At 37.5% G+C, this 24,863-nt stretch overlaps 1 protein-coding gene across 1 annotated transcript in view; it reads left to right on the top strand.

The window, feature by feature from the left end:
• The window catches only part of ppp2r5eb (protein phosphatase 2, regulatory subunit B', epsilon isoform b), a 112,431-nt gene that overhangs the window by 60,837 nt on the left and 26,731 nt on the right, over window positions 1-24,863 (top strand). Inside the window, exons 2-7 of the mRNA XM_059960083.1 lie at window positions 8,239-8,435; window positions 10,151-10,252; window positions 13,579-13,671; window positions 16,002-16,132; window positions 19,045-19,104; window positions 20,255-20,363. Of these exons, the coding sequence (XP_059816066.1) occupies window positions 8,239-8,435; window positions 10,151-10,252; window positions 13,579-13,671; window positions 16,002-16,132; window positions 19,045-19,104; window positions 20,255-20,363 (692 nt within the window). The remainder of the gene's footprint in view (window positions 1-8,238; window positions 8,436-10,150; window positions 10,253-13,578; window positions 13,672-16,001; window positions 16,133-19,044; window positions 19,105-20,254; window positions 20,364-24,863) is intronic.

Below are 24,863 nucleotides of genomic sequence, written 5' to 3'. Positions count from 1 at the left end.
AATAGGTTAGAAAATAGAAATAGGTAGTGTTGAGGAAATGGGTAGGCTGCAGAAGGACTCGGTCATATTAGGAGAATGGGCAAGAGAGTGGCAAGTGAAATACAGTGTTGGAAAATGCACGGTCATGCAGTAGTAGAAATAAATGTGCAGACTATTTTCTAAATGGGGAGAAAATTCAAAAATCTGAGATGCAAAGGGAGTTGGGAGTCCTTGTGCAGAACAACTTAAAGGTTAACTTGGTGGTGAAAATGCTGTGTTAGCATTCATTTCAAGAGGTCTAGAATGCAAGAGCAGAGATGTGATGCTGAGGCTTTAATGGCACTGGTGAGGCCTCACCTTGTGTATTGGAAACCTTTTTGAGCTCTTAAGAAGAGATGTACTGGCATTGGAGAGGGATCAGAGGATGATTCCGGGAATGAAAGGGTTATAAAACGAGGAGCACTTGATAGTTCAGTGCCAGTATTCGCTGGAATTTAGAAGGATGAGAATCTCATTGAAACCTTTTGAATATTGAAAGACCTAGACATGGTAGATGTGAAAAGGATGTTTCCCATGGTGGGGGAGTCTAGGACAAAAGGGCATAGCCTCAGCATGGAGGGGCGTTCATTTAAAACAGAGATGTGGCAAAATTTCTTTAGCCAGATGTTGGTGAATTTGTGGAATTTATTAGCACAAGGCAGCTGTGTATTTAAGCCAGAGCTTGATAGGTTCTTGATTGGATGTGTCATCAAAGGTTATGGGGAGAAGCCTGGAGTCAAGTCAAGTCACTTTTATTGTCATTTTGACTATAACTGCTGGTACAGTACATTGTAAAAATGAATCAAAGTTTTTTCAGGACCATGGTGTTACATGACACAGTGCAAAAACTAGACTGAACTATGTAAAAAAAACAACACAGAAAAAAAACTACACTAGACTACAGACCTACCTACCCAGGACTGCATAAAGTGCACAAAACAGTGCAGGCATTATAATAAATAATGAACAAGACAATAGGGTAGTAAGTGGGGCTGAGGAGGGAAAAAAGATCAGCCATGATTGAATGGTGGAGCAGACTTGACAGACTAAATGGCCTAATTCTGCTCCTGTGTCTAGTATAGACAGAGTCCATGGAGAGCAGGCTGGTTTCTGTAATGTGCTGAGCTATGTACAGAATTCTTTGCAGTTGCATGTAGAACAGTTGCCATACCAAGCTGTGATACATCCAGATAGGATGCTTTCTCTGGTGCATTGACAGAATATGTTTTGGATCCCTTTTTGTTTTTCCTTCCAATCTTTTCACACACTGCTCGGAGAGTAACTGTTATAATACAAAATTACTAGATGTTTGTGGAAACAATCTTGTCGGTTATTTCTTGAAAAGAATGTGTCACCATCATGGTATCTTAAGTGGAAAATAAAATGAATTAAGTGATTGTAATGGTCAGATGAATGGAGTTAAATTTACAGACATCCCACCCTGCAAAAACTCATTTCAGGGAGGTAGCACCATCAGTTTGCGGGAGACTCTTAGGAGAGGTGGGATGTCAGCAATCGAGTAGCTCCTTAACAGCTAGCCAGCTAATTTAAGTAACCTTGGCTGTTGTAATAAATGACTGATACCTGTTAAACTTATCTCAGCATGTCTTTTACATTTTAACCCACCATGGGTGGTTTATAAAAATATACGTTTTATATTTTCTTTTTTCTTGGAACACTCTGCCATGGTGCGTTCCCTCTCCCTCTCTCTAGATTCTCATATTCTCTTTTTTTGTTTCTCTCGCTTTCTCTCTCTCTCTCTCTCTCTCTCTCTCTCTCTTTCTCTCACATACACACACACACACACACACACACATACACACTCTGTTCTAGAATACAATAACTTTTATATTTTTCCATTACCATTTTATTCTGATGAATATGAAGAAAGGCTGCTTGATGATTTTGGGATCTATAAGCAATTCAATATACTTACATTTTAATCTCATCAGTCTGGGCTTTAACAAATTGTTTTGTTTTTCTTCCGCTATCCTCCCAGAAACTAAATGCACCTTTTATAATGCATTTGTAGTCAGGATGTTGATAATCTAGGGATATAATAATGTATACTTCAGGTAATTTTACATGCATTATGATTAATTTCTCTTATACTGATCTGGAGCCACACATTCATCAAGCTACACAAATGTTAGACCTCTTACATAGTTAACTGATTCTTAATTGGTCAGGCATGAAGGGATACGGGGAGAAGGCAGGAGATTGGAGCTGAGAGGAAAATTGAATCAGCCATGATGAAATGGTGGAGCAGTCTCATTGGGCCAAATGGCCTAATTTCACTCCTGTATCTTTATGGTCTTATGGTCTTAACTGAGACTTAATCTGCTAATTAGCATGTAACCCTTGTTATTTTCATATGGTATAATGGTTTTTGAAATTCTAAAGCTGAAAACATGCAGCCACTTGACCTGCTAATGAAAACATTACATTTCCAGTGCTTTTCAATTAGCTCCATGTTTCCAACTGGAGTTTCTCTTATTCTGCAGACACCGTTTGTTTTGAACAATTACAATATTGTTGAGCAAAAAACAAGCTGCTGGAGGAATTCAGCAGGTCAAGCAGTATCTCTGCTGGCAAAAGAGTAGATGCTTGAGACTGCATCAAAACTAGTAGTGAAAAGGGGAAAGATAGCCAGTATAAAGAAGTAAGGGGAGGGAGGGATGAGATCAGGAGGTGGATCTAGATGAGAAGGGGTTGATGGATAAATGGAGTCAGGTGGGAGAGGAAATAGCAACAGAAGCTAGGAGGTGATAGTGGAGAAAACAAAGCTGTGTAGGGAGCGGGGTGCAATACTTCTGGTCTAGATGTGTGGCATGGGCTACATTCATTGAAGTTATGAAGTTGCACAAAATGAATCTGCTAATTTTAGACCCATCATTGATGATGTGGTAATACTCAGAGTCATAGAAAAGTACCACACAGAAATGGGCTCTTTGGCCCATCTAATCCATGCCAAACCATTTAAGCTGCCTATTTCCATCAATCTGCACTGGGATCATAGCCCTCCGTACCCCTCCATGTACCTATCCAAACTTCTGGATGCTGAAATCGAGCTTGCATGGACCACTTCTGTTGGCATCTCGGTAAATACTCACAACATTCTTGAGTGAAGAAGTTTCCCCTCTTGTCCCCCTTAAATGTTTCACCTTTCACCCTTAACCCATGACATCTAGTTGTAGTCCCACCCAACCTCAGTGGAAAAAGCCTATTTGCCCTTACCCTATCTGTACCCTTCATCATTTTGTGTGCCTCTGTCAAATCTCTCAATTTGTACATTCCAAGGAATAAAGTCCTAACTCAGGTCCTCCAGACCCAGCAGATCCCTTGTGAATTTGGCAAAGGAAAAGTTCAGAGTTCAAATTTATTAAAGTATGTAAATCATAATCCTGATATTCATCTTCATGCAAGCACTTACAAAACAAAGAAACCATAACAAAATCACATGCACACAAGACTGCCACATATCCAATTTGCAAAATAGGTCTAATCATGCAAATAGTTTTAAAAGAAGTAAACAAAAGCACATGGAACATGAACTGCAGAGTCCCTGAAAGTGAGCCCGTAGCTGCGGCGTCCATTCAGTGCTGAGCTGAGTGAAACCTGCCCAGGATCCTGATGGTTGCCGGGCAAGATCTGCTCCTGAACCTGGCATGTGGGACCTAAAACTTATTGAGAAGAGAGGGAGGCCGGTCATATGCAGGTGGATGCCACTGAACACCTGTTTATTTTCCACTCCAGTCCTCGAAGAATTTAATCTTGGTGGACGTTTTAATTGGCACAGAATAATGGAGCCAGTTATGTGTTCATCTTCTGCTATTGGGCCTCGAAACAGGGTTCGCCCCAGCGATGGTCACCCCAGCCATACCTACATTCTCGAGAGTCTAGTTCACCACACTTCCAAAAGATCACAACAGCACCAGATTAAGTTGGTTCAGGAGTACACCCTTAAAAGGGCAATTACCAACTGCAGTGATCACAGTTCAGAAGACGTATATCTACTGGAGTATATGGTAGTTTTGTGAGTTGTCTGCAAAATGCTGCATTTGGTTGCCAGCGCTCATCACATATGTGTGGTCACATGGTCTGTAACATTTAAACAAATACCTTGTTTAGTCATGTCTTGGGTTTAAATAAATTGTAATTGTTCTTTTTTCAAACCCATTACAAGCTAGTAAAGAGGGAAGTTAGCATAATTAACCATCAAACCCATAACGTGCCCTTCCTACCAGCTGTTGACTTTGGATTAAACTGTTTTGTTAATGACGCAGCAATTAGTTTTTTTTAAAGAAGCTAATAGCAACCTGCTGTGTTAATGACAGATTGTAGCAAACGTTTGGACAGTTAAGCATATTCTGAGTGCATTCACTTTTCCGTACAAAAATCATTTATTTTCTCTGTTAGAAGTAATTTAGAATCTATTTTATAAATAGTGCTTTTTCATTGTTTTGATACCACATTGATTAGTTGTGTTTAGAGGTTATAATTTTAAATATGGAAGAAAATTAAGTGCAGATGCTTGTGTGAGTTTAAAAAGAGTGAAGAATATACAAGAACAATGGCCTTGTGTTAATTGGTATCCTCATTCACACTAAGTGGATGGTTGGCTGTTACGTTTCCTATTTTCATGATGTGCATTCAGTCTGTTTGATATGTTTATGTATCATGCATTAAATAGATGATCTTATAAAAATAACATCAGCATATTTTAATCTTAGTTTGACAATATGTTTATAATGAAATTAGTGCATTGTCACTTTTGGCTTGAATTGTGATAAAAGTCTGATTTTTACTGTAATTAGTTATCCTTCATGACAGCTATTCTGCAGGGTAAAAAGCTACAGAGAGACTTAATTACCTCTGAGAGAGGCTTTTTTCAGATAAGCCCAACAGCTGCAGTTATCAGCTGTTATTCTTTTTGTTATCATATATAATGAAGCATTGCTGCATCGTACCACATAATTACTTTCTTGATGGCAGCTGTTACTTTGACTATTCTTTTTATGTGCTTCAGAATCAATAGAAAGTGAGTTCATTAAGTTTGTTTATTATTTGAATTTTATCTTCTCTTCACAGCAGAAATATAGTTTGTATTAATGTCCATGTTGCATATAAAGAATTTGTGACCTTTGAGTCTGGGTCCATAATCACATAGAACTTGAGTTACACACTCAGCAAGCTGGAGGAACTCAGCAGGTCAGACGGCATCGATGGAAAAGAGTATCCAGTTGGTGTTTTGGCCAAGACGCTTCACCAGGACTTGAAGTGTCCTGATGAAAGGTCTTGGCCTGAAACGTCGACTGTTAACTCTTTTTTTCCTTCGATACTGCCTTGCCTGCTGAGTTCATCCAGCTTTTTGTGTGTTGCTTTGGATTTCCAGCATCTCGTGTTTGTGTAGAAGTTGAGTTACTTTACACAAAAATACAACTGCAGATGCTGTGGATCAAAGAATACGTGCACAATGCTGGAGGAACTCAGCAGGTCAGGAAGCATCTGTGAGAAAAGAGTAGCCAACGTTTCAGGCAGAGACCCTTCATCAGGAATGAGTTTTCTTTACATGTGTTGGTCACCTCCCATCACTGGAGAAAGTGAGTTGCTTACTAGCACAACTTTCATGTTATATTCAATATATTTAATATATTTCATAATATAACTTTCATCTTATATTTCAATATTGCTCCCCTTTTTTATTCATGTTGATATATAATGCAAACAGGATCTTAGAGCGGGATCACTATTCACCTTGGACCTCTTGTCAAGAATAATACCTTGCTAATTGCATGCAGTGCATGCTGAATCATTTTTGTTAACTTTGATTGAATGTTTCCTATAATGGCACCATGTGTACTAGAGTTTGCTGTTTGTGAAGTGTGCTGCCTACCAACTAATCCTTCATGGTCTTTGACTGTACCATTGTCTGAACAGGAAATAAAAATTTGCACTTAAGTAATTTGTTTGGGGAAAAGAAGAATGATTTTGCTTTCAGCTGTCATTTCGTGATAAGTAGGTAATAGGCTTTGCATTATGGGAAGTTCCTATAGAGACCATTTTCTGTGAATGCAGCCGTCTCCCAAACCACCCCCTAATGAAACCCAGGGGTCACCTATTTAATCTTTATAAGCCAATATGACAGCATCTTAAGACAGTATTTCTTTTCTGTGGATTAATATACAAGGCTGTAAATTATGTTATTTATCATTACAGTTACTGTAGGATGTTTGTAGTCTTTTTGATTTATGTTCTCTGAATTCAGTGAGTCAAGTACATTTGCATCAAAATGCTGTTGCTTCTCCACAGCTTCTATTGTGTTTTGGATTGAAATGGATGAATTCACACTTCTCCCGTATTGTACTCCGTTGGCTATATTTTTTTCTCACTCTATATTCCTTATAACACAGGAGGCACATTCAGTCCCTCAAATCTGTTATTTGCTCTCAGTATAATGTCATCAACCCTATCCCTCCATTATTTATTTCTCTTACATTCCTATTACCTGTAGGTTAGGGGACTGTGAGTTTACAGTAGGCAATCAACCCAGCCTTTGTAATTGTGAACAAAGTCACCAGAGAGGCACTGAAGCTAGTGATATAGAAGTGTTTATTCAGCATTTGAGGCACTCTTGGAAGAAGAAGCCTGCTCAACTTCCTTTCTTCCTGCTACTACCATCAGGCAGGGGCTACAGGGGTCTTTGGTCCCTCACCTCAAGGTTTAGGAGTAGTTGTTATCCTAAAGCTGTGGACTCACTTTGGGAAACCTGTAGCTCATGTTCTGTGAATTATTTGTTTACTTTTTTTTACTATTTACACTCTTTTGTACATTGGATGTTTGTCAGTCTTTGTGACTTTCTGTGGGTTCTATTGTGTTTCTTTGTTGTGTGACTGCCTGCAAGAAGATGAATCTCAAGGTTGTGTATGGTATACATACTTCGATAACGAATTTGAAATTTGAACTTTACCTTTGATTGTCTTGGCTGGAATTGATGATAGATTGGAATGGAGCCCATTTTTATTCAGTAGTCTAATTTAACTAAGACATGCAAGAAGTGCTGCTTATTATGAGCTGGATTTGCCACTGCTTTCATATTGGAAGTCAGCAATCACTGGCTAGGGTTCTGCCAAAACACATCACCCCCTTTATTTATCTATACAAAGGACTGAATGCCTGTTGAAGCTTGTTTGATAATTTTGGGCTGTTCTCATTGCAGCTAATATATGGCTCAATTTTCCATCTTTTAAGGTTGAACAGTTAGTTATAAATTGAGATACATTTTACCAATGTATTTCAACATGGAACTGAGTAGATCAGAACTACCCTTTCCTCCTGTGTCATTAAAACCTTATGAGCTACCACTGTCAAGCTGGCTGTGCTTTCCCTTTTGGAAAAATAATCGTTGACACAAGGGAATGATTTGAGTTAAGACTATACAAAAATGTTCAAATATTGAAGCTTTGTGGTGAAACAGCTTCAAATTTAGATTACATTGTGGGTTCCTCAGTTTACAAACTGCAAGTGAGAAGTCTGGAAATGAAATATCTTCAGGTTTTGTTTCTAAAAGCAGTCATGGTTGTATTTTGAACTGCAGCCAAGGTTTCGATGATGTAATTTTAGATCATATCATGGGATGTTTTCACATTTTAACTGAAAGTATACATCTAAAAATATATGAAACAGGAGGTTTTATTGATATTTAATTGTGTATGGAGTCTGAATGTGAAAGGAAAAAGTGAAAGCATTGATGCAGTTGTAATATTTGGAAAAAGTTTACTTTGTTTCAGATTAATGCATTTTCTTTACATTCAAAGACAATCTACTGGAAAGGAATATACTTGAAATAGGCAACCTATGGCAGTGGCCAAGTATTTTTGAGTATTAATATAATATCATTCACCTATAGGAGTTAAACATGATTTTGAGACAGTATTAGACGGGTCCAGCTTGTGTGTGTGTTTTTTTTTAACTTGAATATGGGTATTAAGTAGATCCCAAGGTTCCCTAAGGAAAATAATGCTCGGCATTATTTTTGTTGGGTTACTTTTGTATTGGTTTGTGTGAATGGTTGGTAGCTAACTTTGACTTTCTGCTTACATTAATGCAAATCATTTTGAAAAACAAATGGTATATAAAAATGGAAATGCACTTGCTTTCAACTAGATGGTTTTTATAATTCTCAGTCGTTCTACTCATCCATTTTGGCTTTTTTTGTAGATGTTTCAACAATGGAGAAAGTCACGCTCTTTCAGAAGAAATTACAGCAGTGTTGTGTCGTATTTGATTTCATGGATTCATTAGCAGACCTTAAAATGAAGGAATATAAGCGCTCAACCCTTAGTGAATTGGTAGACTTTGTTGCTGTGGGTCGCGGAATCTTGACGGAACAAACATATCCTGAAATAGTTAAAATGGTAAGTTTGTTAACTTGCAAATAGTTCTTTTTCATTTGGACATTTTTTCCTCTTAATCCATCACTTTCTTCGAATGCCAGCACACTTCAACTCTACATTGTGGAATTTATTAGTCATCTGCAACTATATCTCTTATTTTCAAAACCTCTTAGTATTTATTTTTGAATCAAAGTAATAAAAGAAAAAGTGGAGTAATTTCCCATCTTTATGGTGTGATAGAAATTTAATTAGGTGGCTCTCTCGAGTGGGTTGGCTCTTTCTCAAAGGAAGAAGATTCAGATTCATTTACCGTATGTAATTGGAAACATACAATAAAATGCATAATTTGTGTTAACAATCAGCACGGATGTGCTGGGAGGGGGTGGCAGCCTGCAAGTGATTGAATTTAAACACAATAGATTAAAAACCAAATGAAAGCTTACTAGAGTAAGACACAGTTAAGACACAGTTGGAGTAAGACAAAGTTATCCAACTATTTGGAAATCCCAATAGCACAGGAGCTAACTCATCGGGACCTTGGTTCCCATGCTGTCCCAGACATACTTGAGACCTGGTACTTACTGTACACTTCCTTTATACTTGGTGGCTTTACTGGAAAATCTGTTATTCGACTGTGTAACAGCTTTAAAGCAAAATCTGAATTAAGTGTGTTAAGGTAATAATATCCAATAATGTACATTAGTCCCGAAAACCTGATAATCTGGCATTACCAACGAGCTGAAAATGACAGATTATTGGAATTGTACTGTAATTATTGGAATTATTGGAATTGAATTACTCTAGCGACTTCACCAGCTAATTCATTGCTGACTGCCTTTGAAATATTCTGGTGAGCTGTGTGCTTCCACAAATCCGTTGGGTCGAGGAATGTAATTGTGACCAATTAACTAGGCTGAAACTGTGATAGATGTATAAAGGCATGGAAAGTACTAGTATTCATCAAAGAGGCCTTGGCATCTGGTAGAGAGTAACCACCAGAGTGGTATTCATGAATGGATTGGATCGATGATGCTAATCAATTGGTGTCCCTCTGCATAACTCTTGCAGCCATCCCGAGTCAAACCAATCCTGCCCTTCACTCGGTACATACATTTTTTAATACAAAATTCTTGCAAGTGTATTTGCTCTTTTAATAATTATTAATTTTGTTTATTTCCTCATAGTGAAGTTGCTGAAGTGATTAGTAAATTTCTGTTTGCTTAATATATTATGTTGAAATTATTCTTTTATTTTAAACTTATCATAAGCCACTGGATAGAGCTACCACATTGAATCTATAGAGAACGTTTGAATATAGTATATCTGCATATTAATATCTATTTTATTTGTACTGACATTTCAGTACAAGAACCAAAGGGGAAGTTCATCGGGTATACTTGTTTAACAGGTATTTCTTCAAGAATCTTTATCAGTCTTTTAAAATGTGGAAATTACAAATGATTTATGCATGCTATTTGGAGATTACAAATTGTAATTTGCAATATTCTCACTAATTCTGTTGAATTGTTTCTGCAAATCATTGCATCAGTTTATGAGATGCAATCTTGAAGGCAATAATATTTTTTGATCCCGAGATTGTGATGTATTTCCAGGTCCGTATGATGTGTCACTATTAAACCTCTGCTCTTGTTCTTCTCTGTTGTTGCTGGTTAAGATAACATTAAGATTTTTGAGAAGGATGTTTAATATGTAATTTCTATTCTATTTTGCCATAGGTTTCTTTAAATATTTTTAGGACACTTCCACCTTCAGATACTTCAGAGTTTGACCCAGAAGAAGATGAACCAACACTGGAGGCATCCTGGCCTCATTTACAGGTGAACTCTACAAGTTCCTATGTAAAACTAATATGATATCTAAATTAGATTTGCCAGCTGTTGGCATAGTGGCATCAATGCTGGACTCTGGAACAAATGGTCCCGAGTTCGAATCCAGCCAGCTCCCTTGCACGCTATCCATCTGTGCTGGGTTAAGCGTCGAGCTAGCAACTCAACTTTGTAAAAAAAAATCTGGAGAATACTACAGAAATGCCACTTTATGAGCAGTCACCAATAGGATTGGTGCAAAAAGCTTGTCATGACAGCGCCCCGATGTCTCCACCAGGAGTTAAGGGTCTTCTTCATCCTCTCTCTCTCTCTCTCTCTCTCTCTCTCTCTCTCTCTCTCTCTCTCTCTCTCTCTCTCTCTCTCTCTCTCTCTCTCTCTCTCTCCCCCTCTCCCCCTCTCCCCCTCTCCCTCTCTCCCTCTCTCCCTCTCTCCCTCTCTCCCTCTCTCCCTCTCTCCCTCTCTCCCTCTCTCCCTCTCTCCCTCTCTCCCTCCCCTTCTCCCCCTTCTTCTTTTTTCCAGCTTGGCTAACTCTTTTATATTCTGGTTTCAAGTACAATGGCAATCAGAGTAATAACTGTTTCAGACCACTGAAAGTCTAAGGCTTTCCACTCCTGTTATTTGAATGTAATAGTTTTGACTGGAATAAACCAAGGGTTGCACAAAGTGATGATCAGCACTACTTTAAAAAAACATTTTCAATGACATGGATAGTGCTAGCACTATTAATTGTTCTAATTATACATTCTTGAGGGCTCTTAAGTATCTATCACACAATGGAAATGAGGGTAATTTATTTCCAGACAAGATAATATTTTCCCCCACAAATTAGTTGATTTTCTTAGTCAATCCAGTTTTCACATTTGTTTTAATTGGTATTACCCATCAATAAAATTGTTTCATACTGGAACTTACCTTTATGGAATTTAACTTTGCCATTTTTTGGATTCCTAATTAATTACTATTTCCATGTGATTACCCTTCACTTGTAGACTTCAGTGATTTTAAAAATTGTCTTTTAGATACATTACCAATGTTCAATCTCACGTTTTGCATTCATTCAATTAATTTGACCTTTACTTTCGGCTGATGCAATTTCATCTTTGCTCTTGGCACTGCTATTAATTGAGGAATTTCCGAGAACATTAATAGTTGTGTTATCCTGCAATCCATGCCGTCTGGGTTGTTTTATCTGCAAAATATTTATTAAAACATGTTTTACTACTAAGAAATTACTTAAATAACTTTAGATTGTGCTCAGCATTAAGAATTCCAATGAAAGAAATGGTAGAAGCAATATTCAACTTCCCTGAAAAATTAGACATCCAGAACTTAATTTTCTATAGATGTCATTAGTTATAACAGTCAATATAATTGAAGCTTTGAATTATCTCATGAAAGTTGTAATATTAAGTATGCTTTCAGAATCAGAATCAGGTTTATTATCACCGCCGTAGGTCATCAGATTTGTTGTTTCGTGGCAACGGAACAGTGTAAGATAATAACTAAGTTCAAATGAAGAATAGCAAGGTAATGTTCATGGACCATTCAGAAATCTGATGGCAGAGGAGACAAAGCTGTTCATAAAATTGTTGACTCTGGATCTTCAGGCTCTTGTACCTCCTTTTGGTAGTAATGAGGTGAGGGCATATCTTGTATTGTGAGGGTGCTCAATGATGGGTGCCACCGCCCTGAGGCAATGCCTTTTGAAGGTAGCTGTGATGGTGGGGAAGGTTGTGCCCACGGTGGAGCTGGCTGAGTCTACAACCCTCTGCAGCCTCTATGTCCTGGGTTTGGAGCTTCCACACCGAGTGTCAAGCTAGCAACTCGGCCTCATAAAAACAAGAAAGCCTGCTAAAAAAAAATGGCATCCCGATGACTCCACTCGGAGTTAAGGGCTTTCTTCTTCTTTCTTCTTCTTCTTTGGGACACTGCCTCTTTATTTAGCTCTGAAGAATATAATTTTCAACATTCCCATAAGAATATTAAATATTGCAAGATCTTCTTTCTCCTTTATAGTTAAAAACAGACTTTCTTGGTATCCTTTTCATAAAATATTGGAATGAATTAAGCCTTTTGACCCATTGAGGTGCTCTGCCATACCATCATGGCTAATCCATATTTCCCCTCAGCTCCAGTCTCTGGCCTTCTCCTGGTATCTTTTCATGCCCTGACCAATCAAGAATCTATCAACCTCTGCCTTAAATATACGTAAAATCTTGACCTCCACAGCTACCTGTGGCAGCAAATTCCACAGATTCACCACTCTCTGGTGAAAGGAATTCCTCCTCATCTCCATTCTAAAAGGATACCCCTCTATTATGAGGACATATACTTGGGTCTTAGACACACCCATCATTGCAAACAACCTCCTCACATCTGCTCAATCAAGGCCTTTCACCATTCAATAGCTTTTAATTAGGTCACCCCTCATTCTTTTGAATTTCAGCAAATGCAGGCCCAGATGCTGTTCATATGACAAGCTGTTTAACTCTGCAATTGTTTTCGTGAGCTTCCTTTGAACCCACTCCAGTTTCAGCACATCTTTCTAAGATAACTGCTCAGAAACGCCACTGAGGGGTCACCAGTTCTTTGCAAGATCTCAGCATCACATCCTTGCTTTTACGTTTTAGTCCTCTAGAAATAATGCTAAAATCGCATTTGCTTCCCCACCACAGACTCAACCTGCAATTTAACCTTTAGGGAATCCTGCATCGCTTTGCACCTTAGATTTTTGTATTTTGTCTCCATTTAGAAAATGATCTACCCTTTTATTTCTTCCAAAGTGCATGACCATAAACTTCCAGACACTGTATCCCATCTGCTGCCATTTCTTTGCCCTAATCTCCCAATCTGTCTAAGTCTTTCAGTAGCCTCTCTGCTTCCTTAAACTACCTGCCCCTCCAAATATCTTCATATCATCTGCAAACTTTGCAACAAAGCCATCAATTCCATCAACCAAATCATTTACATAATCTTGTACAATGATTTTACTATTGTTAATAAGGTCAGAAGTGTTCCCTTCATCAGAATTGATACCCTGTAATCTTTACATGTACAGTATTAACACTGTAACTTTGAATCATGTTTATTAATTTTATTTGTTGCAATATGCCTTACAAATCACTAGAATATTTAAATATTTGTGTGTGTGTGTTACATATTGCACTGACTTGGTAGGATTAGAGATCTGGAATTAGTAATTGATTAATGTTGCTAATAAATCTTTTTATGCCTGACTTCTGTGCTGAAGTTTTCCCATTTATATGATCATAAGTGTTTTTTCCTTTGGTAATTTTACTCTTTCTTGTCTATTCCAGCTTATATATGAATTCTTCATTCGATTTTTAGAGAGTCAAGAATTCCAGCCCAGCATTGCCAAAAAATATGTAGATCAGAAATTTATATTGCAGGTATTTAAGCATAACTGTCTTAACTGAGTAAAGAAATAACGAGATACATTTCCTTGTATTTATTATCTAAGTTACATAGTGGTTTGTGAGTGTAATCTTTTATAATCTCAGCCTTGAGTGATTTGATCACTATGCTTTAAAACTACTTTTGTAAACTTTGCCCATTAGTTCACAGTAATTCATGAGTAAGCTTTGAATATCATGTACTTAATGAAATTGGTATTGTAAACTTAACTGATCAGTTTCAACTTTAATATCTTGTTTTGAAAACTTACTACTGTTTTCAAGTGTTCAACGTACTTTAAACTACCTTTGTGAATTTTAGTATAAGTGTATAGTAATCATTGAATCGGCTTTACTATTGCTAAGATGATATATATTTAATCTGTACACAGATTAGCATGAATACAATGAAATTATTGTATAAATATCTTTTCATGGATTTGGCAGGCCTATTTCAAGTTTAGCATTTTTGCTTTGAAAGCATAATACAATCAGGTGATTAAGAACGTTTATTGTACTTGTTGTGAAGTACAACTAAAAATAGGATCTGTCTGGGTAGCCTGCAAACTTACAGCATCAACATTGATTTCTCCAATTTTGGCAATTTCTCCCTGCCCCTCACTTCTTTCCATTCCTCATTTTATCTCCCCTCTTCCCCCTTCTCCTCACCTGCTTGTCACCTCTCTCTAGTGATCCTCCTCCCTTTTATCCCATGCCCCCTTTCCTGTCTTACACCTCTCAGCTTCTCAAGTCATCACCCCCTGAACCACCTGTTCTACCTTTCCCCCTCACCTAATTTCATCTATCACAATCTAGCTTGTACTTCTTCCTTGTTCTGACTTCTTCCCCCTTACTTTTCAGTCCTGATGAAGGGTCTCGGCCCTAAATGTTGGACTTCCGTTTCTCCAGAATGTTGTGTGTCCTGCATGAGATTAAATATAGCTGATTTTGAGGCTTCTGATTATAAAAGGAAATCTTTTATTTCTTTTACCAAGCTCTGGCATGGAAAGATTTTTTTTCAAGAAATCAGCGATATACTCTGACCAAACACACAGCAAGCATCCCTCATATGCTCTGTTTGAAATTGGCACCTTTGGCAGATAACTTATGTAGCCCTCAGGTTTGGCCAGCTTGTGTTTGTCTAGGGGAAGACAGCCTCTGGCCCAGCCAAGCTGAGAAATCTTGTTTGTGTGGATGCTGCATGATGTGTTGCCTGGTTACAATTCCAAACCACAAAATATCAGACAGTACACCATATGCAATTAAACGATTGAACTTTATAAATCTTAATATGACTATAGAGTTAGTAAAGAAAGTTTTAAAAAGGGCCCATTTTAATGAAACAATCTAATGTACATGTTGGAGCTCACAGATTCATCCATTTGTTCCCCATCAACCTCCTCCGAGTGTTGCTGACCCTCAGACCCTCACTCCAAGTTCACTCCATCCGCTGGACTACTAACTCTCTTCATTCACGTCTTCTCTCTTCATCTCTCACTGACAAAAGACTGCAAAATCCCTGCTCCCAGACCCACAAGAAAGAACAACATTCCTGCCATTGGATAGCACACATTCCAAAGCCCCTGTTATCTCTAGTCATAACCCAAACCTTGCTGCTACAGAGAAACCATTACCGTAGCAGTGAAATATTACAGAGGAGCTATTACATTAGCAGTGAAACTTTACAGCGTGTTACATTTCATTACGTGGAAAAACAGATTTGGGGTTCAGTTAAATCTTGTACTTGTGATGTGACCAATTAAGGCTGCATTGAATTTTGTGCTGGCCACAATACTCCTGCGGTTGACATTGTAGTTCACAGAAATGGGTTGACAGAGATAAAACAAAAATCAGTATTCCTAACAACTACAGAATTTCAGATCATTAGATCTGTTTTACCCTTGGCATTGCCTTATTGCTGTTCTATAGAGTATTTTATTTAATCTTTCCCTCATTTAAGGGATACTTCCTTGAACAAACTATTCTTTGGATTTGATTTCTACATTTTTATGACTTGTGTAGCTTCTTTGTGGAAATTGAAGGTTCATTGCTAATCTGTCACTCATTTGGCTCTGTATGATACTAGGATCTGATAATTATCCATGTGTGCACATTTCAGAAGTGTTGAGCTCTGTTGTTTGATATTTGCTCCTTTAATTAAACTACTTTTTAGTTTCAAGTGATTTGAACTAATCTGATATGACTATTTGTTTCATTGCTTATTTTAGGGGATTGCTGTTTCTTCTTATGTAATGATTTCAGTGTTCAAGCTGCTGCATTGAAAACCCCATAATATTTACAGAAAAGATTTGTTTGTTACTTTTCAGCTTTTGGAGCTGTTCAACAGTGAAGATCCTCGGGAGCGAGACTATCTGAAGACTGTCTTGCACAGAATTTATGGAAAGTTTCTTGGACTTAGGGCATTTATTCGAAAACAAATTAACAATATTTTTCTACAGTAAGTGTACATTTTCCTTGTCAGATGTTGCTTCTGAAGTAATTAAACATTACTTCAAATATTTACTATTTACACTTTTTTGGACTTAGAGAGGAATATTACTTACTAAACACAATTTTATAAACATGGTATTTCCTTCTACCAAATTTAATAGATTTTATTCATAGGTCATAGTGGCTACACTGAGGAATGTAAACCCAAAACTTGTTATGAGGAAAATTGAAATAGCATAAGTTTTCAAATTATACTTTGGATAGCTTTCTGGACCAGCGAAGCTATAAGGCAATTGAGAGCAATTAAATATAACCCCTAACATTAGCTGTGTCTTTACAGTTGTCACCATTGGAATTAATTGGGGAATCCTTGAAGAAAGAATTGATCTCTAAGTTTGAATAATTCTGCTGCATTGATCATTGTTTAAAAGGTCCTTCGGGGAAGAGGCTGGAATCTTCCTAAATTTCCATTAAAACTTTCTAATCAGGCCAGTGACAAATTAGTCAGACTGAACTTTCGGGCAAAGTTTTCCTATCCTTTTATTCCTCAAACTCTTTAAGTTGTTGATTTTAACAATTAAGTTCAAAAATGTATAATATACCTCCTGGGCTGTCCTGGAACACAGTAGTGCTTAAGTATGGATATTCTAGTTGTTGGGGCATTTTATATAGAATAGTGTAGATTGTGTGTATTATTTACTAGAGTCATGGCAAACCCATATTAGGTACTGTGTTAGCCAGTAAACCAATTGCAAACTTTAAAAGATCATCAGAAATAATGTGTAGATTTCACTTTGCTCAAGTGTGTGAAAGCTCTAACTTATGTTCAAAGGAGGAGGTTTACTGATTAAAGTTTCAAACTGAACACTTTAATACTTCCAGGATACAGGATTGGCTTGTCCACAGAAGGCAGAGGATGATAGTAGGTGGAGCCTATTCTGTCTGGAGGTTGTTGACCAGTGGTGATATGCAGATATTTGTTCTTGGATCCTTGCTCTTTGGACAGCCAGGGACTTTTCCCCTGGGTGGAAAGAGTTAATACAAGGGGGCATAACTTTAAGGTGTTGGGAGGAAAGTATGGGGGGGCGGGTGTCAGAGGCAAGTTTTTTTTTGCACGAGGTAGTAGGTGATAGAGGCAGATATGCTTAAGAGACCTTTGGATGGGCACAGGAATGAAAAAAAAAATAGTGGGCTATGCGGGAGGAAAGCATTAGATTGATCTTGGAGAAGGTTAAAAGGTCGGCATGACATTGTGGGCTGAAGAGCCTGTATTGTGCTTTTCTATTTTGTGTACTGTGAGTCCTTTTCTGGTTTGTTCATGACACTTCGTTTTATAGTCTGTTTGAATATCCCCACTTTGGCAGAACAGTTGTCATCCCAAGCTGTAAGGTATTGATTAGGATGATTTCTGTAGTAGATTGATCAAAAATTGGTGAGGGTCAATGGAGACGTTGTGAATTTCCTTAGCATTCTGAAGAACTAGATGTACCGGTTTCATGCTTTCATGGCCATTGCATCACTGCGGTTGGACCAGGACAAGCTGGTATTTATATTTAGGAATGTGAAACTTACAAACATTAAGTGGGGGCACAATAGGATAGTGGTCAGCGCAACAATTTACAGTGCCAGCAATCTGGTTTCAGTTCTTGCTGCTGCTTATAATGAGTTTATACGTTCTTTCCGTGATGGCATGGGCTTCCTCTGGGTGATCTGGTTTCCTTCCACATTGCAAAGATGTATGGGTTAGAGTTAGCAAGTTGTGGGCATGTTATTTTGGTGCTGGAAATATAACAACACTTGTGGGCTGTTCCCAGCATATCCTCAGGCTGTGTTGGTTGTTGAAGCAAATGATATATTTCACTGTATGTTTTGATGTACATGTGACAAATAAAGCTAATCTTTTCATCTCCACCTCAGCATTATTGATACATGCAAGGGCATGCACTCTGCCTGTTTCCTGAAGTCAGTGAATGGGTAGCTTTCTTGTTTTGCTGACATTGAGGAAAAAGTGGCCTAAGTTGTCCTAAAGCTACATGTGCTCTTCTGGCCCTCCTTTTGCATTCGGCAATAAGGTGTTTGCCCATTATCTTTTTGTTTTAACTATCTTGTCTATTTTGGTTAAAATTTTGCACCTGAGAATGGGTGAACAATGTGACTAAATAAGCTGAAATTGGCTTTGCTGTCCTGTTAAGTTGCTCAATGTTATAAGGCCATCATGGAGGATAGACATCCCTGTCTTGCTCCATATTGCCAACTCTTAAACTACTTTCTGACTTGTATCATGTACAGGTGTTACTGATTTTATTATCAAATCCATTGACTTCTTTACTGCCTTAAAAACAAACACAAATTAAAGTTACAAAATATCTTAAGGCATTTCATGAGAGTAGTCAATTCTAATTTGGAACTACATAAAAGGAGGAAAATTTGTAATTTTGTCAAAAATAGGTATCATGCAGGAAAGAAATATCTAGAAAAGTAATGATTCAGGAAGGCAATTCGAGAAGTTCAGTTCAGTATGGCTAAATGGACATCAGAGGGAGAATGAATGGGAGCCATGATGAACAAGAGGAGTTGATTGGGGATTGGGGTGGTGGTGGGGGGGGGGGGGGAAGAGGACTAAACAGTAGAATATATTATACTCTATATGTTTGTCAGTGAGCTGAGAAAAGGATCAAATGTCCATTTTGAGACCAACAAAAGAACATATAAAGTAAATATCTGATTTTTTGGTCACATCACATTCTTTCTTGAAAAGAAGGTAGTTGTCACGTTCATGTTGGGCAACCAAATAAAACATTGAAACCAAAGTTACTTGGAGAAAGAAAAATATCAAATTCACTGTGAAAATGTTAGTGTTCATTTTTTAAATCTTTTATTTACTTTGTTGTTCAAGGTTAACTTGTATTTTCTTTGCAGATTTGTTTATGAAACAGAACATTTTAATGGTGTAGCTGAGCTTCTGGAAATATTAGGAAGGTAAAAATATTAATTTCCATCCTCTCCAGCCCTTTATCTTTCCTATTCACCTGGCTTCACCTATCACCTTCTAACTATCCTGCTTCCCCCTCTCCATCTTTTTATTCTGGAGTTTTTCTCCTTCCTTTCCTGTCTTGAATTTCAGGATCTTGGCCTGAAAGGTTGACTATTTATTCATTTCCATAGATGCTGCCTGACTTGCTGAGTTCCATCAACATTTTGTGTGTGTTGCTTTGGATTTCCAGCATCTGCAGAATATTTTGTGTTAAAGATTTTTTCTAATTGTTTCAACTTTTCCTACTGGGTTACATTTGCACAGTATTCTGGTACGTCTCAAATGGTTATTCCTTTTGTCCAAGTCAAAGTAGGAAGTGTCGGGTGGCAATTTTTGTAGGGAAGCATTGGGGCATTGGGACGAAACCTCGCCAACTATTTAAACTTATTTTCATCATTTAGCATATTTTATTGTGTACTGATAAAAACTTACCAAGAGATGAACAATTTTGAATGCATCAGGAATGCATTAGTAAAATGCCAAAACTGTAGTGCAGCTGGTACTATAAGTATGATGTACTGCTTTTTATTGTAAATGAGTTTTAAACATTTTGCAATTAGTTCTTGCTGACCTACATTTCTCGGTCTCCAAGGCAATGAAAGTCAATGAAAGAAACATGGCAAAAGTGAAAATGGAAATTGAAGATTTCTCATTGAACATCAGTGCCTCATTGTGTTTATCTTCATAAAATGCTGTCAGTTTTGATGGTTTAGTTGGTCTTTCTGCAGTCTGGTGTATTTTCCTTATAGAGCATGGAGTATTTTCAAATTAGAATTAATATTACTGTATGAGATTGTAAATTTTGCCATTCTTGTTAGAGTTGTTGATGTTTTAATTCTTTATTATAATTTGTAATGAAATAGGAATCTTAACCATGATTTATTTAATTTGAACACAAAATCTTTAACTTTAAAGTTTGATGAACAAATGCTTGATGTTTAGAAAAATACTTATTAATATACCTTGTTCAAGATACTCATTTTTTTAGATAGAATATGTTTCTACATTGGATCCTTTTTAAATGTTCTAAAGGCTGAACTTTGGTATGCAAGTCTACTGAATAAAGTAGATAACGTTTTCTCTTTCCATTAACAGTATAATAAATGGGTTTGCATTGCCTCTTAAGGCTGAACACAAGCAATTTCTGATCAAGGTGCTGCTGCCTTTACATACTGTGAGGAGTTTATCACTTTTCCATGCACAGGTAGGGATGTTGCTTGACTTCTTGATAATATAGTTTACTTATACCTTAATTAATCAGCTAAATACCGAGTAAAAGAATTATCTATTCTATAGGTGTATAAAAAAAGTCACACTGGAAAAGATAAATTTGAGAACTTTACTATAACTGCCAAATCTGATGAATTCTCAATGTAGTGTATACTAAGCTTTCATGGAGGGAATTTTACGTTGGGATACAGAGTTAATTGTTTTCTGCTGTAGAAACTGTTCCAAATAGGGATATGGCTATTTATTGGTTCCCATAACAACTGACAATTGGCTCTTCAGATTGTTTTCATTCTCCTTGTATTTTTGTAGCCTTTCTTTCTCCCAAAGTTGCCAAACATAGAATAGAACAGTTTATAAATTTAATTGACATTACGTCTCTGAGTTGGTTTAAGCCTATTTGTCTCAACCTTACCCTGCAGTCATTTCAAACAATTCTGGATCTAATATGTGTTCTTCTGAGTGATCAACTTGTACAAATCTTTGCTTGTTTTCCATGGTCTCATGACTTTTCAGTGTGTTGTTTGCTTGAATTCTGCATGGAGTTTATTTGATATGCTCTTTCAGCTTGTATAGATCATTGTGAAAAATAGTATTATGAAGAATATTCCAGGATTAAATGAAAAGTGTCTTGATTCCCTGAATCGATTTTGTCAATGATTGAGTTGTAACCTTTAAAATCCACTGTAGAAATTTTGAAATATATTGGTTTTCTGATAATATCTCACTAACATATTCACAATACAGTTGTCAAGGCCAAAGAAGCTGTCACCCTGTACTTGGGTGTATTGTTATTTTGAGTCTTGGTGACAGATTAAATTCAGCAAGGAGGATACCTCTGCATTCTGTCCAGATTGTTTGACAGCAAGTTAATTCAGTGTTTGAGAATGTTAGATAGGCTGATGATCCAGCCAAATGAAGAGTGACTGGAGTGATACAATCACAGTTGCTAAAAAGGTAATGTTCAGCAGACTAGTGGATCTAGACATATTCCCTGGTCCTGATGGGTCCATCCCAGGGTATTGAAAGAAATGGCAGAAATTATAGCAGACGCATTTGTGATAATTTACAAAAATTCTCTGGAGTATGGGCAGGTCCTATTGGCATATTGGAAAACAGCCAATATCATGCCATTGTTTATAAAACAAAGTAGGAAAACGGCAGTTAACTAGAGGCTAGTTAGCTTAATGTCTGTAGAGAGGAGAGGAAAATGCTTGAAGCTACCATCAAAGAAGAAATAGTGAAGTATTTGGAAAGGAATGGTTCTGTCAGGAAGACATAGCATGGATTCATGCCGTTTGACAAAGTTACTGGAATTCTTTGCAGATACAGTGATCGCAGTGGATAGAATGGAACAGGTGGATATTGTGTACTTGGATTTCCAGATGGCATTTGATAAGGTGCTGTATAAAAGACTAATCCATAAAATAAGGATTTATGGAGTTGAGGGTAAGGTATTAGCATGGATAGAGGATTAATTAACAAATGGAAGGCAGAGAGTTGAAATAAATTGGTGTTTCTCTGGCTGGCAATCTGTGGTGAGTGGAATGCTGCAAGAATCAATGTTGGGCCCACAACTGTTGACGACATGTTTGGAAGAGGGTTCTGAGTGTAGTATGTCTAAGAATTTGCTGATGACACTGAATTGTGTGGAACAGCAAAAAGTGGAAAAGATGCACAGAGAGATAGCTGGATTAAGTGAGTGGGAATGGATCTGGGAGATGGAGAACAACATTGCAAATTGTGAGAATGTCCTCTTTCGAAGGAAAAATAGAAGATCAAATTATTTAAATGCTCAGTGGGATTGTTCAGTGGGATTTGGGGGTGCATGAATTGCAGGAAGTTTGTTTGCAGGTACAGCAGATTATCAAATAGACAAATATTGGCCTTCATTGCTAGAAGGATTGAATTTAAGTGCAGGGAGGTAATGCTGCAACTGAACTGGTACTGGTGAGGCCACACCTAAATATCTTGTGCAGTTCTGGTCTCCTTACTTCAGGAAAAATGTACTGGCTTTGGAGGCCGTGCAGAGGAGGTTCACCAGGTTGATTCCAGAGATGAAGTGGTTAACCTATGAGGAGAGATTTTAGTCACCTGGAAGTATATTCGCTGGAACAGAATAAGATCTTATTGAAACAACTTTCCTGCCTCTCTCTAATCTATTGCTCTCATATAGAGTTATAGAAGAGATAGATAAGAGAGGCAGAGAAGTTGTTACCACTGGTAAAATGAGATGAGAACTAGGGGATGTCACCTCAAGGTTTAGGAGAATAGATTTAGGACATAGATGAGGAGAAACTGCTTTTCTCAGAGAACAGTGAATCTGTAAAATTTTCTGCCAAGGGAAGCAACAGAAGCTACCTCAACAAGTATATTTAAGACGTAGTTAAATACTGTAGATGTTTGCACAGCAGAAGAATTCAGGGTTATTGGGAAAAAATAGTTAGGTGGATCTGAGTCCACAGCCAGATCAGCCAAGATTCTTATTGAATGGTGGAGTAGGCTAAACGAGCCAGATGGCCGACTCCTGCTCCGATATCAGACGGAGGCTTAATATCACTGCCATATGTCGTGAAATTTGTTTTTATGTGTCAGCAGTAGATTTCTTCTGTTTTTATGTTCTGCTGACTGCATCAAATGGCTATACTCATTAAAACTGCAAAACAGTGAAAAATACTGATGGATATAAGAATGTGCCGTGTTGTATAAAGTGGCCGATTGTGGTTTTCCATCTCTCTTCAATCTGAGAGATTTTAATAAGCTCTGCAACCCTTCACAAGACTCATATACAAATTTGGCTCGTTGGCTAACTACTCTAACAGCCCCGTGACTCAGCGGTGAGAAAGCCACCTTTCATAAAGGTCAGTATGATTTGGGGTTCAACCAAACAGGAAAGTTGGGATGTTCTGTGGAGGAACATTGAGTGTAGTGAATGCTGTGTAATTACTGCTGTATGCAAATATATAGTTTGCCAGAGAATTAACAGATCGTACGCCAGCATAAAATTATGAAAGAAATATATTTACAGAATTTTCAACTTTTAACAAACAGTTAAAGGAAAAGAAGACAAAATTAGAAGGGTCCATTACTGTTTAAACAGTCTAAGTGTGCACCTAAACGTTGCAGATCATTTCTGGAGTAGTCGGGTGTATTGCTTTACTTGTGTTGAACCCGTGGTCTGAGTGAAGACACCTGCCACAGTCTGAATTCGGCTTGAAGACCATCTCGAATGAACTGGCTCTCTCAGGAGTATTGGCCCTTCCTCCTTGAAGTCATTCATCTGCACAAAGCACTTTCTACGATTGCATTCTGCTGCATTTTCCCTTGTGCCCCTCATGGCTCCTTGTCTTTAGCCAAAGCCAAAACACTCTTACAGGACACATTGCTTTTACAGAAAACTGCTTTAAAAAACCCTCACAGCATAGCAGTAGAAATCTTACCCAGGGCATTACAGCTCTTAAAAAAAAATTCCTTGATGTAACTCATGGATGTCATGTACTGTTGACCATGGCTTTTTCTTCCATGAATTTTCCCTATCTCTGCAAGATGTTCGAGCTTTACTTTCCTCAGTACATGTCCCAGAAATTCCAACTGCCATTTCCTGATTGATGATATCAGCTCTCTTTTTATTCTGCCTTTTTGCAACACTTCCTCATTTGTTACTTTCCTCCGTGATATTTTCATCATTCTTCTCAAGAACCACATTTCTACAGTTTTGAGTCTTCCCTCATTTTGCTTGATATTGTCCAACTTTCACTTCTTTATGTTGGTGTGGAATGAACGTAACACCACAATACAGGTTTCCCCCGCTATCTGAAGGTAGAGCGTTCCTATAAAACCGTTTATAAGCCGAAATGTCATAAAGCGAAGAAGCAATTACCATTAATTTATATGGGAAAAATTTTTGAGCATTCCCAGACCCAAAAAATAATCTACTAAATCAAACCAAATAACACATAAAACCTAAAATAACACGAACATATAGTAAAAGCAGGAATGATATGTTAAATATACAGCCTATATAAAGTAGAAATATTGTATGTACGGTGTAGTTTCACTTATCAAAATTGGGAAGACAACGAGCCAAAATCGATTTGGAGAAAAAAAATTGGCACGTACATGCATGCGCATAAAACTGCCCGCACAAGACTTCACGGTCATGGTAGTCTTTCTCGGGGTAAACACACATATAAAGTGGGCGTCTTTTTTTCTTAAAAGGGAAAATCCTCTTTGGTTAGTGAAAACAGGTACTAATGTAGGTCTTTTGTAACAGCGAGATATCGTAAAGCAAACGTTTGAAAAACGGGGGCCACCTGTACTCTGAGTTTCATACCCATAGAAATCACGTTATTCTTTGGTATCTTGCTCAAATGCTCAAATGTGCATTTAGCAATCTCAATCCTCCTCCTTATTTCAACATCAGCCCTACCATCTGATGTTATCATGCTCTCTAAGTAATAAGAGTTTTCTTTTGTGA

The sequence above is a fragment of the Hypanus sabinus genome, chromosome 2, assembly GCF_030144855.1.
Source record: "Hypanus sabinus isolate sHypSab1 chromosome 2, sHypSab1.hap1, whole genome shotgun sequence".
Taxonomy (NCBI): domain Eukaryota; kingdom Metazoa; phylum Chordata; class Chondrichthyes; order Myliobatiformes; family Dasyatidae; genus Hypanus; species Hypanus sabinus.
The sequence above is the reverse complement of the archived record's forward strand: the minus strand, read 5'-3'. Positions and strand labels throughout refer to the sequence as shown.